Here is a 14,536-nt window from a genome sequence, read left to right as displayed (position 1 = left end):
GCCTCCTTGGATAAGGTTTCTGATGTGTTGTCACAGTGTGGAAGTTCCCTACCTGATTATTCTCCTATAAATAAAATTCTTCTGTGTATGTGATTGAATTTGAATAAATACTTTGCTTGATGGAGTTGATCTGAGTATTTTGAAGTGATACCTTTATCACTCTAAATTTTAATTTATTGTGTCTTTATAGCAAACCAGTTAGCAAGTGAGAAGGAAAGGATATGCCTCTGTGTTTTCAGGGGACACTATGGAGCAGCTAAGAGTCCTGTTATAGATGTCCTGACATAATAAATTGACCCTCAGCTCACTATGTGAAATAGGGACTAGACAATAGGTATTTAATATGACTAAATCATTTTTTTTTATAAATTTACAGAGCAGACGAGCTTATAAAGCTTATATTTGACTGATTTGCTTTTAGGTTCATTGATGACTACAAACACTAATTTCTCATATGTTTATGCCTTTCCCCCTTTTAGTGCTTTTAAGATCAGCCACCCACAGATCAAGACCTTTTATTTTGCAGCTGAGAACATGCAGGAAATGAATGTGTAAGTAGAGGAAATCAGTAAATCCAACCCTCATGGGAGTATATTACTTTGGTCAGGTATTAGAATTTTAAGCATGTGTTCATATCAATTACTGTTTTATTTATTTCTGTTTAAGAATTAATTTCTTTAGAAGTTGTAAGGTCTTCTTGCTTTCTTCTCTACTATTTGGAAGCATTTTGGAGAACTATGCATATCAAAATGGCTATTTTAGGAAGAGGTTGTATGATTCTTCTGAGCGAACCCCTGAGTTGAGAAAGAAATAGACAGAAGACATAAGAAAATGTGAAGATGAGACTCTCCAGCACAAGGAGAAAGATTTGAAAGGATTATGTAACTGATTTCTCAGCTTTCTACATGCAAAATCTCCCCACAGCATTTAACATGTGCTGTGTGATTATCGTGATGATTCTTGTGTTTATCTCCTCTCAGGGGATCCTCCTGAACATTTTGCAAACTGTCCGTGCTCAGAGTATGTCTAACTTAACGTTTTAGATGCTTAGCTCCATTTCTGGTTTGCTTTGCTTAATTAAGTGGGCTGTATGCGTGGAATACTACCAGCCCTACACGGTCCCCTACTGCTCTAGATTCAGATGTGATGAAACGGCTGTTACTTGAATCAAGCTGAATTTAAGGTGCTGAGCTGAGGCATCAGAAGGCATTCTATTCAAGTTAGCCCTATTCTCACAATTCTTAGTGTCTCTTATTACTTTCCCGTCACCAATTGAAAATATGTTTATGGAACACCTACTATGCAGCAGATGCTGGGCAATAGCAATTAAAAAACTACATTTAATCCCTCTATTCATACAGTTTATGCTTAGTTTATTTTATTTATTCATAATGATTTTCTTACCTATATGCCCTGTATAATTTTTCTTTACCCTCTTGCTCTAGAAAATTAAAGCAGCTACCCTTTTGCCCTAGAAACAAAATATAACTGCCTTTCAGCAAATGTGCAGACACACACGCATACACTTCCTACAGGACATCCGGTCAGCAGCCCTGTCCAGCTAGAAGCATTGTCATCTGCCCCCTGCACTCATGTCCCCACCACAGCCCTTCAGATGAGGGCAGAATGGCTTTGTACCAGAAATTTGGGAAGCCCTGTGTTAGAAATGACAAGGCAAGGAATTAATTGAGTCTTCCAAACAAGTCACTGATTTGATTGGACAAAGAGAGAGATTGTTTCTACTCTTTTTCTGATTTTAGCTTTTTCCCCTGTGGCTTTCTTAAGCATCTTAGAAAGATAAGAGCAGGTACACAAGAGGAGAGGATTTTAAAATCTTCACTGTTCAAGCTCTTTACTTATCTTTTTAACCTGCATTGGTAGCTAAATCCTGAGTAGCAAGACCCTGCTGTGTAAGCGGCATGTGGGAGGAACAAGGTCTTGTCCTCTGGTCCTTGGAGCCCTGTGACGCCGAGCAGTTAGTCCCGACTAGTCTGTTCTAGTCTTTAATGGTGGTGAAACAGTGCTGCCCGCCCCTTCCCCAGCGTCTCCTGCCATCCCTGGCTTTTTCTCTCTGTAAGTGCCTTGCATCTCCGGCTTTCTTCCCCGGCCACATGCTTCCACTCATCCTGTGGCTGATTCTCTCAAAGTAGTCCTCTCTCCAGCAAGAGGTGAGTGAGACTGTTTACCAGAAAAACAATTGTTTCTGAGCATTTTGTTACCTAGTGAATTTCTCCTATAATATAAAATACATTTTTAAATTAATAAAACTGTGAGACCCCCCCCTCCCCTGGTCATCTGAATCTGTTGTATTTCAGGCAGATTTTCTCTCTAAATCACACGGCAGAGTTTGTTCACCTGCCGACTTCCCTTCCTCACCTCCTCGGTGTTTGTCTACATTTCTGGTCCATTTAGCTTCGGCTCTGTGTTTTCCTGCCACAGACGCCTATCGAATGACAGAGGTCGCATGGTAGAGTGGCGTGAGGATTAGCATAGATGTGATACATATAATACTCTAATCCTGTCGGTGGTTAATCAAAGCCTTTTACAGTTATCGAAACCAAGATCTTACTGCCTCTCTATGCTGTGAAGACCAGTTAATTTTACTTGAAATTCTGTTAGTGGTTATCTTTCCAGCTTACAAACAAGATATAAATTGAAATTTGAACTTGAGGTATTTTAATCCCATGTTTTTGAATCTCTCAGTGACCTTTATACTTGAAAAATGCCCATCTGGCCACTCATAGGCAAATGGTTCATTTTATCTGTGCCTGAAATATATCATAACTTATTATATTTATAATATCATTATGGAGTTTTATTATTCCAAAGATGACTTTTTCTAATAGTCAACAGTGAAATTTCTCCCTCATCCCACAAGATAATGCAGATGATATTTAGAGATTTATTTTGGATAACACCTGAAGAGCTTCATTTCTTACTGATGCAGCGTGTTTGAGCCAGTCCTGGGTATTACTCAGTGAGATGCAGGGGTGTAGGAGAGTGAGGGTTGGCATTTGCAGTGATGAGTCCTGTTTTAGAAGTTCCCCTCCTTGGGTAACTGCGTTTCTGGATGGTGATAGTCCTCTCAGGGACGATGAAGGGAAAGGTAATTAAGTTTAATAGAAACTCCACATGTTCTGCAGTGATTCTCAATTTAAAAGTACAGGGATAAGTAATTAACGTAATGAAAGAGTTGGTTTCTAAGCAGAGACAGTAGTTACCTTTTTCAGTGTTTGTGGGAAAAACATTCTTGTTTTGTACATTGATTTCTTAACACTTGTTCTCCTCCAAAACACACACAATATTCACATCATGTTAAAATACAACAAACTCCCAGGAAACATCTGTCATCTTCTTTTATGTAAATATAAGTCCTTTTGTGCATCCATCTATTTAGCCACAAATAGAAGTTTTCCTATTGCCATAATGTTTAAAAAATGTTCTTAGTAAAGAAGGTACTCTGAGCCGGTGTCAGTGTGTCCTAGAAAGAAAATATCAAACAAGATTCTAAACAATCACCAGGTTTTCACAAGTAACTAACGGTTGCAAGGGAAGGACAGGAGTTTTGGGTAAGGGCTGAGAGGAATCTTTTCTTTATTGTCAATACTCTTCCATTTTACTATATTTCCAGGTTCTGAAATGAAGCTTAGAAATGCCCTTTCTTGTTTCAGATACTCTCAATTCTAAACTATTTTTTGTCTTTATCTTTTTAAAAATTTTTTTCTGATTTCACTTTTAGATGCTTTTTTAGGGGGAGGATCAGCTTATACAATTATGAAATCAGATTTAAGCTAAAAATTATGATATTTGAAAAAGCGAACCAATAAATTTATTATGTTTTTCCTACTTTTAAATGTTTATTTTAGTTAAGTAATACATAAAACATATTCTTATAAAAAATATCAATACAGAGGTAGAAAAAGTGAAAAATTTCTCATACCCCTGCCTTGACTTTCCAATTCAACTACTCTTTCTAGGGTTAACCACTTTTAACAATTAGATATGTAATAATTTTCTCTGTATACCAATTTATGCACATACACAAGTATATATTAATGGTTTTTAAAGTACATTATTAGATCAGACTAAACATATTGTTCTGTACTTGCTCTTTTCAATTAACAGTATGTTAGGATTTTTCCAGGTTATTACAGAACCCTCCTCCCCATTTTAGCCTTTTTATTAGCTTTGTTGGAACATAGTATTGATAAAATCAATGTCATAAGTTATTTATCCATTTTCCTATTAATGGACAATTATATTGTCTCAATGGATTTTTTTTTTTTGCCCTTACAAGCCTTCTTGGCAATTAACATTCTTCCATATTTATTTGCACTAAAGTGTGTTTGTGTAGGATCAATATTTATAATTGGAATTGTTGGGTGAAGGAAATGGATATTTAAATTTTGAATAATATCATCATATTGCCTGCTCAAAATCAGCTGTGTCAATTTTCATGGTCAATTCAACAAAGGATGAGAATGTTCATTTTTCCATTTTCTCCTAAATGCTAGAAATCAATATTTTTAATTTTTTTCTATCCAGTGTTGAAAATATTTTTCTGTGTTTGCATATATATTCCCTAAAGTACTATCAAGACTGAGAATTATTTTCATATATTGTTTAGCCATTTGGATTCTTCTTGTAATTTTTTGTCCCTTTATTTTGTCTATTATTCTACTGAGACTTGATAAACATCTTTGGGTTCCTATGGCGTAATCTGGGCTCTTTATTGGTCCAATTTTAAGTGGCCACTAGATAGCCCATGTTTATGGTGGTGCTGAAGGGAACTCCTTAAAGGGGGCTAGAGCTCATCTTCCTTCTTTAGAAACTCCTATTTTGTTTATTTTTAAAAATAAAATTTATTATAAATTTCCTGTTAAAAAATAAGGGATATGGCAAGACCATGGCAGATTGAGGATTGGGTAAGGATTCCTAATCAGGTGGTAATTGTAGACATGGGAATGTGCAATATTTATGTCCTGGTGTAAATGTGGCATACTGCATTGTTCATGAGGTATTGCAGGACTAGGAGAAATCAAAAGTATAAATGAACTGATAAATGCATAGCATTGTTATTGTAATTTTGTCAGTATTGGCTGACTTAGGCCGCTGTTGAATGCTCTAGTTTCTCAAAAAAAAAAAAAAAAAGAATATAATATAATACGGAGTATTTTAAAGAATATAGAAAACTGGAAAGAAGTGGGAAATAAATCATCTAGATTTTCACTGTCTCAAAATAATGTTTTCTGTGTAACTATAAAATTATATAGTTAGGAATATATGAAATAGACATACTTTGTGTCCTATCTTTTAAAAATTTGAGTTTTAAAATATGTTCCTAACTAAACCCTTGAGAAGGAACTATAGTAATCTGAAATCATAAGCCAAGTTTGAGTTTCTTAAGGTATGTCTAGTTCTACTTTTGTTGTTGATGTTTAACTGGAATTCATTGTCAATAAAATGGTACATAGGACATTGTCGACTTTTACCTTACATAAAATTCTTCAAGGCATTAAAATTTCCTTCAGTTTAGGAATATCTGTCAAATTCTCACCAGATATTTTACTGATCGAGTAAAAATATTCCTATTATTTTTTCCTAAAATAAACAGACATTATTAAGAATTACACAGATAACAGCCAATAACTTTAATGGCCAAGTTACAAAACACAATGATAAAAGATTTGATGGTTGCTGAAGATTTCAAATGCACAATTACAGAAGAAGATATATGTGTTTGTATATTTAGAATATCTAATTTAGCTGCCCACATTAATCAACAGGCTTATGGGCCACCTCATTTCTTGTCTTGTAAGGGATACCTCTGTAAGTAAAGTATTATGAAACCAAAGGCCTTAAATTTCAATGCCAAAAACTTATGCTGTTTCTGGAAATGTTGATGCTGGCAGTAGAATTGTGACTTACTTTCATAAAAAAGTCTGGCACAATATCCTACTTCAAGGTCTAGGGGGAAGGTGAATGGGTAGTGAACCAACGTCTTTGGTCAAACACTTACTTTCTATTTGAATTTTAGGTGGTTAAATAAACTTGGATTAGCTGTAATCCATCATGAATCCACTACAAAGGATGAAGGTATGTTCTATTTTAAATTTTTGAAAATTCAGCAAGAATATTAGAATAAGTTGAAATAGGATGAAAAAGACAATGTCAGGTTCTATGTATAGTCTGATCCTGATGAAGCATACTTTGGTATTTAGAATGATGTGAGAATATGTGGAGACAGACATATTCACACAGATTCACCAACATGGAACAGAGCTTCCCATGCTGGCTATGAATGCTTTTCACACTTCACCCACACTTGTGCAGCTGTGGGCTTCACTGACATCTCTGTCGCCAATGCAAATGTTTGATTGCCCCAGTTGCTGAATTCTTACTCATAGACACCGTCTCGTCGTGATCTGGTCAGATGACTTTCATCCCACCATTTCCTGAGATTTTAATATTTCCGCCAGGTGTGTGTTGAGTTTAAGACTGTGCTAGGAACCTGAAGGTCAGATTGGAACACAGGCCTTATTTTTAGCTCAGTCTGTAGCTTTCAGGGTCCAAAAGCTCGTAGAGTCTAATTCTCCATAATGATGCAGTTACTCCTTAGTGTGGAGAAGAGGGAGGGCTTTGGGTCCCAGGGCCACAGAGCTGATAGTATGTCTGAAATGCTGAGGCCACATAAGACTCAGGAACTGGAAGTGGGTAGTTATATCTTGGGATAACAAAATAATAAAGTCTTAGATTTAAAAATGAAAAAGTGGCAACTTGACTTAAAACATTAAAGGAATACAATACAATACCATGAAATCAGTGTCCTAACCATCTTCTTGGTCCTCTTGTCCATAAAATAAGCAACTATTGCATATTGATAGTTATATGCAATAGTTGTGAGGGGGTGAACAATTACACACAGGACTTCTCCTTGTCCTGGCATTTAAAGCCTTCCATCACATGGCCTCAGTGACCCTTCAGCTTTGCGTTCTGTATCCATCCCATAGGGCTCTCCACACACTTGGCTCGGCCTCCTCACTCACCCTGGTCCTCCCTTCACTCTCCATGCACCATTGATGGTTGAGTTTTCCTGCCAGTTTCAGCTCATTAGGATTCCTATGATTAAAATTAATCACTACTGATTTTATGTTCTCTTAGTATATGATTCACATCTCTTTTGAGGAATTATTTTATTTTCCCTGAGCTACAGTTGGTCCTCTTTCTGCGTATTGAATGCTGTTGGATAGCAGAAGCCCTGGGGTGGCCATTTATTTTCCCGCTTATGTAATTCCCTTGCACCAGGTAGTTCACTGGATATGGACTTTCTGAAGTGGCTCGCAATTGCAGTAGCTAGACGGAGAAAAACCTCTGCTCATGCATTATGGAACAAGTGATGGCAGCATTGAAACATTAAGCATTTTCACTTTTGTTATAGAATGTTACAGTGAAAGTGAACAGGAAGATCCTGAAATAGCTGCAGAGACACCACCCCCTCCTTACTCATCCCAGACTCAGTCTCCTTCGCTATGTGCCGAGGTAAGTAGTCTGCTGGTTATTGATCCAATGTGTGGACGTCATTCCTTCCAACTGGGAAGAAACTACCTTGACCAATACATTTTTAGAATAGGCTAAATTAAGGTACCTGCCAAAGAGCAAGTGCAGTTTTCAGGGGGCTGATTTTGAGCCTTCTCTATAGCAACCCACTAGTGTGACAATCTCAGTCTGTTCCTGTGTGACCCACAGACATATGCTCAGAGGATTCATGGGAGTGCAAAGGGCTTCTAAGTGATAGGCCAATGCTTGAAAAGGTTTATTTTATAATGTTTATGCCCTACTTGTTCTCTGAAAGAATTTAAGTGCCTTGCCTAGATGAGTGTACTATAATAACACAAAGTAAATTTAAAGAAGATGAAAAAAAAACCCAGTATGAAGAGAAAAGTAGAGTGAGAAAGATAGCAGGAAGCCAGGAATGAGGTCAGTGCATTAAAATCATATATCGAATGATTTCTATATTCACTAGAGAGGAGTCCAAATTTGGTTCTAAGCTTTGGAAGCACCTAATGTAAGTTCATATTATTAATGGATGTTGAGACCATGGGGGTCGCTTCATATTTGGATGGACTTAGTGTTACAGTGATGGCCCCTAGAAAGGGTCAAACAAGGATCACTGGGGAAGTTGATTTATGGTTTTACACCTCCCATTAACCAGGACTTAATGTAGGTGCTTTATATATATAATCATTTAATCCTCCAGATAGCCCTGAAAAATAGTATTGTTTAATTTGCATTTTATTGACTGCTAATGAGACCAAACATCTTTTCGTTTTTATTAGCCATTTGGATTTCTTTTTTGCAAAGTGTCTGTTAACTCTTTCGTACATTCTTAGCTCTCTCTTCCCCTCCTCCTCTTCTTCTTTGTCTTGATTTATATACTTTCTTAATTTATTATTCTATGTATTAGTCCTTTGTCAGCTAAAAGTGAGCTAATCTCCTTTTTCATTTTTTTTTAAACTCTGTTTCGTGATTTCTCTTTCTGAACAGATGTTCTTGATTTTAATGTGTCATATTTATCCATCACTTCCATTGCAGTTAGTGCCTTTTTTCCTGGTTTAAAAAGTTGTTTTCTATTCCCAGATCAAGAGGAAGTAGATATAACTGTCTTCCTTTTATGGTTGAGGAAACTGAGGTTCAGAGATGTGGAATGGCATAGCTAAACACTCGGTGAACACAGTGCCTGAGTTGGGAATCCCAGTTTGTCCAGCCTTACAGGACATGTTCTTTCCACTGGGCCATGACACTTGTCCATCCATAGACCCAAATGCAGACAGGTTCTGACAGGTTACAGTAACTCATTCACATCCCAGACCTCTTCTGCCAGAATTTCTATTCTGTTTGATAATGTTTTCATCTTCATGTTTTGTCAGTTTCCTTTTAAAGTATCAAATTGATCATTTAAATAATGACCTCTACCATTTTTTCACACTTTCAGTGGAGAATTCTGGTACATTTCTAATTTATTTGACTAGCAGCCAAGATAAGAAATAATTATTTGTTGAATGAATATGTTATTAAAATCTCTATTGAATATGATTAGCCTAAATTAAGCTAGATATAAACAAAATTAAACTTTGAATATGGTAAAATTTAGACCAATATTTGAACTTACGATATATTCCTGTTTAATATATACATAACTTTTTCCTAACGTGATCTTTCTCCTCTTTGAAAATAAGTTTCTGAATTTATAAAAAGCGTTTATTTTCTTTATATCACTCAAAATTAATCCTATCTCTAGACTTAAAGTGTCTCCCAGGTTTTAACAACTTTCTTGTTGAATTACCCTTTATTGCTCTTAAAAAAGTCATCAACTGTACTGACTAGATCTTCAGTATATGTTCCTTTGTTGTTGATTTAATAAAGAATCATATATTTTTGTTTAGCTTCTCTTTGTCTCTTTCTGTGTCTCTCTCTCCTAATTTAACTTGTAATACACAAATATTTGGTTGGTTCTGCCTCCATCTCTTCCTCAAATTCCTTCTCCCTCCCACGGTGCCCACCAATGTAACTGTTTTGTGATTTATTTTAGTTGTAGATATTGGGATTTTCAGTTTTATAGTGGCAAACTAGGATCACAGATTGCTAAGGGCATTGTCAGGCATCTAGAACTCTACTTGGTGAAAGTAAAAGCAACCAAATTGTCTTCTTGGATGAAGGTTCACGGCTCAGTTGCAGTGACTGTGACAGTCTAACCTGACGCACGGCAGAAGCCCAGGGAATGCTTGTTTTAAAGCAATAAATGAAAGAATGCTTATGAGACCCGCGAGTTAGGTCACTGAACTCAGAAGAATCTTTACGTTTTCTGAATCATCAGTCAAATGCTATTTCTTAAAAGTTCTAAGTTGAGCATCTTTTGGCAAGCCACTAATGTAGCATTTTCTAAAGAAATATATTGGAAATAGTAAGATAAATGTTGAACAGCTAGAGTTTTTTTTTTCCCTTAGCAACAGGATATGTTCCTCCTGCTCACATATTCCCCAGGCAGATTTTGTTTTTGTTTTCTCTTGTTTCTGAAAAACAGACATGCAAGGCACTTGGTTAAAATATTTAGGCTTTTTATCTAACCAAATGAAAATTTAAAAAAATCATGGTAACTTTTATCTTGAACATGAATTATGTTATTTTTTGGCTCAAGATGGTATAGGCTAGCCATGACTTAGATACATGAGCCTGTGGGTAAAAATAATTTTTTTCCCAAGTTCTTGCCTTAAAAAAAATATTTTGGATAATGAACTTTCATTTTATGATGATGAACTCAACAGTATGTAAAAATAGTATTCCGGAAAACTATCACAAAAATTTTAAAATCTTGAAAAAAATTAATTCAATGTCCAATTGCTCCAATTGCTATGGAGTAAAGGTAAGCAGTGGAACTTCAGCACCAGACCAGTTTGCAGTCTGCTTCTAATGGGCTGAACCACATTCCACAAGATAAGAAAAAACACATCAGGATCTGCCCTGAGTGAACAACTTTTTTTTTTTTTTACTCTTTCTTCTTTGGAAGGCCTCACGATATTGATAGACTGATAGTGGGAAGGACATCCATCTATTCTTAAAGAAGTTAGAAATGGCTGGGCATGGTGGCTCACGCCTATAAATCTTAGCACTTTGGGAGGCTGAGGCGGGAGGATGGCTTGAGCTCAGGAGTTCAAGACCAGCCTGAGCAAGAGCAAGACCCCATCTCTACAAAAAAATAGAAAAATTAGCCAGGCATCATGGTATGTGCCTGTAGTCCCAGCTACTGGGGAGGCTGTGGCAGGAGGATCACATGAGCCCAGGAGTCCGAGCTTACAGTGAGCTATGATGATGCCACTGCACTCTAGCCAGAGTGACAGAGTGAGACCTGTCTCAAAAAAAAAAAAAAAAAAAGTTGCAAATGGGGAGCTTTTTGACAGAGCATTTCATGCAGAGCAAGAAATTTGTGGAGGTTGTGGAGGAAATCTCAGTAATCAGCTGTTCTGCAACCCCTCTCCTGCCTTCCACTCTCTCTCCCTAGTTGAGGCCCTCATTAGCCTTTGCCTGAATTATTGAAATAGTATTACTTTTCTTTCCCTGTCTCTAGTCCCCCCCTCTCTCCCTCCTTTAAAAAACCATCTCCAAATTAGTCTTCCTAAAGTGAAGTTCTGGTAATATTGATTCACCAGCATAAAACCTTCCATTGAATACTCAATGCTTATCTGATTAATTCCTGACTCTTTGGCTTGGTATTTAAGGCCCTTGACTTTCTTCAGACTACTATTAAATCTTGTGGCTGATTTCTCCTTTGCCATCAGCTGGAGAAACTGCCTATTTCCCAAAAGCTTTCCAGACTTTCCTGCTCTTGCACCTGTAATTAATTATAAAGTTTCTTCACTTGCAAAACCTGTTGCCTCTCACCCCAACCCCAATTTCACCTTTTCAATATTTTTCCAGACTGCTTTACATGTGTCTTCCTTCACGACAGCTTCTCTAGTCTTCTATGTCAGAATAATTTTGCCCTCTTCTGAACTTTCTATATTTCTGTAGAGCTTTGTTTTTTGATGCTTTTTTCACATTGTTATCATAATCTGCCTTGGATTATAGATTTTGTGTTATCTGGTTTATTTCTCTAATTAGTAATTTCTTAATGTCAGAGGCAGTGTCCAATATCTTTCTGTTTACCCACAACACTTTTGATTGTGCCTAGTACATATTTGAAACTAAATAAACATTTAATGGACAGATGGATGGGCGAGTGGGTGATTATTGGGATTTCCTGCGCAACCCCCACAAATTTATTGCTCTGCATATATTTCCCTATGTGAATGAGAAAAATACTACTTGTCTAGTGCTTTTGCATGGCTTTGAGAAGGATGATTTCATTTGACTCTCACAAAAAAATCTTGTATTAGTTTTACAAATGAGGAAGCCCAGTTCCAGAGAAATAAATGTAACTATCGTAAGTAGCACTTACGAGCTATTTATGTTTTATTAAGACTATTCTTTCATGTTATATCATTTACATCTCTTGGTAAATCTGAGTGCATCAGGCTGCTGATATTTTTGTGTGTCTGCCATGTGCCAGGGACTATGGCAGATACGGGGATGCTGAGCTGAACCAGACTGTGTCTCCTGCCTTGAGCATCTTAAGTTCCAGGTTGAGGAAGAGGGACAATAAATTTTAATTCAAACAAATTGTCCCAAGTACTGATCAGTGCTATGAAGAATATAAAATAGGGCAATGTGCTAGGGGATGGGGATGGAGAGGATGTTCCTCTGTCTACCCCTGTCAGGGAAGACCCTGCTGAGGAATGACATTTCAGTTGAGGTCCAAGTGATGGGGAGAAAGTAGCCAACCAAAAGCATGTGCAGGGAGGGCCTCTGAGGCAGGAGGACTTGGAGATGTGCTGAAGGGACGGAAACAAGGCCAGTGTGGCCGGCAGGAAGTGGATGAGTGGGGAGGAGATGCAACTGGAGTGGTCATTAGGGGTCCATTGGGCCTTCTCAGCTCTAATGAAGACTATCGATACTTCTCTACTTGTGATAGATAGTTATTAGAGGTTTTTCAGCAGAGGCATATTGTAATCTGTTTTATGTTTTAGAAATACTCTATATGTTGTTTGGAGGATGAACTGGGGCAGAGAAGGAGGTAATGGTGGAGGCAAGAAACCAGTAAAATAGGACTTCGAGGTAAAATCACTTCTCCAAGGTCCCTGGATACTAAAGATCAGAGTGATGAGTGGATTCATTGCCCAAGGTCATGCAGAAAGGTCATTGACAGAGGAGGGAGTATATGATACAAGGTCTCCTGGTTTTTAGAGTCATGTAAACATAATACTTCCTAGAGCTTAACAACACTTGACTGGTTTGTTTTTATTAATATGGCCAATTAAAGGAAAGAAACTGTGTACTTTACTTCCTTTTTTATCATTTGGTTTTATTTTGTTTAGTCTTAAGTTATGCCTGTATTTTCTTTTTTGTTTCCATACACTTTCAGTAATGGTACTTCAGATTTCTCTGCTGACTCACTTCTTCCTAATTATAGGCTTTTGGTGGCCATTTTAAACTTTTTCACCATGTCAAACTTGTGTTTTGAAAAGAGTTTTTTAAAAAAGGATTTTTAGAGCTAACTAACATTTGAATTAATCATCCTCAATAAAAAATACTATTTAGAAAATGGGAAAAATCAATATTAATTTTTAATTTAATCATATCTTAGTCCCTTAATTAAAACTAAGATCTTTAAAATATATTTAATTTTCTCATTAAAAATAAAATATTTAAAACCCAAATGTTCTGAAATGAATGAAACCACATACAATTATTAATATCTAATTAAATTATTAAGATAATAATCTTATTTGAGATTGTGAGAACATTTTGTGGGACTATTTGCATTGTAATTGGTACCAGTAACCCTAGCTCCTGGGATTAGGATAACTCATCCACACCAACTTTATGGAGAATTGCAGGGAACTCCTCAGTAAGAGGCTGAACTACTCAGGGTGCTTTTCTTAACATAGCTGGATCTCTAGACCATTCTTTGTTGGCATTAATTTGTTAGCATCTATGTTTCAGGTGCAGATGCAAAAAAATGGAGATGCAAAAATGATTAAAAACAGCCTGTTCTTAAGTAGCACACCAAAAAAAAATTAAACCAATCTATAATTACCATAGAAGTAGACAAATAAAATAAAATGACATTCCACTTGGTATGCTAGAAGCAAGCCCAGGAGCACCAGGCAAAGGTTCCTAACTGGCCCTGAGGCTATCAGAGAAGGCTCGCTGGAGCAGCTGGTGTTTGAGCTGACACATGAATGACAGGCTAATCTTAGCCAAGCAGAGGTGGGGAGGAGAGGAGAAACTGTCACTCCTTTCTACCTTCGTTTGATTTGCTTTGGGTAGTTTTATGAGTATGTTGCACGAATGGTTCACAGAGGCACTCAGCTTAGAGTTCTCTGCCTGACACTGGCTACTAGGAGCTACAGACTGTTAGACATAACAGAGCATGCCTTGGCACTGCACTCTCTACAAAGCATGTTCCCATACTGAATCCCCTCAAACGGAACTCCAGGTTCACTTCAATTTGCATTTTGTCAATCTTTCTTTCAATGAAAACTCCTCCTAACCTAATAATATACGTAGTGTTTTTCTCATTTCATTTTTCCTCTTCTCCAGTTCTTCTCATTCTTTCTTTCTCTTTTTTAGTTTTGCTCACTCTTCTCCATTGTAAAATCAAATGTTTAAGTGTTACACGATGCCTAGAGAAATTGAGAGCACTGTGTTTGAGTCGTACCACAAACAGGAATACACCTCACAGATGTTGCTGATGCTGATTTACCAGGTCTTTCCTCAGTCCTTGAAGCAGAGTTTTGAGATTCTTAAAACCTTGCAGAAAGTGTTGCAGCAACTGTGTATGTAGTCTCTTGCTCAAACAGCCCAGTTTGCTATAATCAAATTAAAGTAGTAGCAGCAGGAGCTACAGGAAAAGCTCATGCTTGGTCTCTTTTCAAAAAAG

General features: G+C 36.9%; 1 protein-coding gene across 2 annotated transcripts in view; it reads left to right on the top strand.

The window, feature by feature from the left end:
- Window positions 1-14,536, top strand: part of IPCEF1 (interaction protein for cytohesin exchange factors 1) — a 96,523-nt gene that overhangs the window by 51,558 nt on the left and 30,429 nt on the right. For both annotated transcript variants that reach the window (XM_045544606.1, XM_045544607.1), the window contains 3 exons: window positions 480-551; window positions 6,038-6,096; window positions 7,439-7,539. In XM_045544606.1, coding sequence (XP_045400562.1) covers window positions 480-551; window positions 6,038-6,096; window positions 7,439-7,539 — 232 coding nt within the window. The remainder of the gene's footprint in view (window positions 1-479; window positions 552-6,037; window positions 6,097-7,438; window positions 7,540-14,536) is intronic.

This window comes from Lemur catta, chromosome 2 (genome assembly GCF_020740605.2).
Source record: "Lemur catta isolate mLemCat1 chromosome 2, mLemCat1.pri, whole genome shotgun sequence".
Lineage (NCBI taxonomy): Eukaryota > Metazoa > Chordata > Mammalia > Primates > Lemuridae > Lemur > Lemur catta.
The sequence above is the reverse complement of the archived record's forward strand: the minus strand, read 5'-3'. Positions and strand labels throughout refer to the sequence as shown.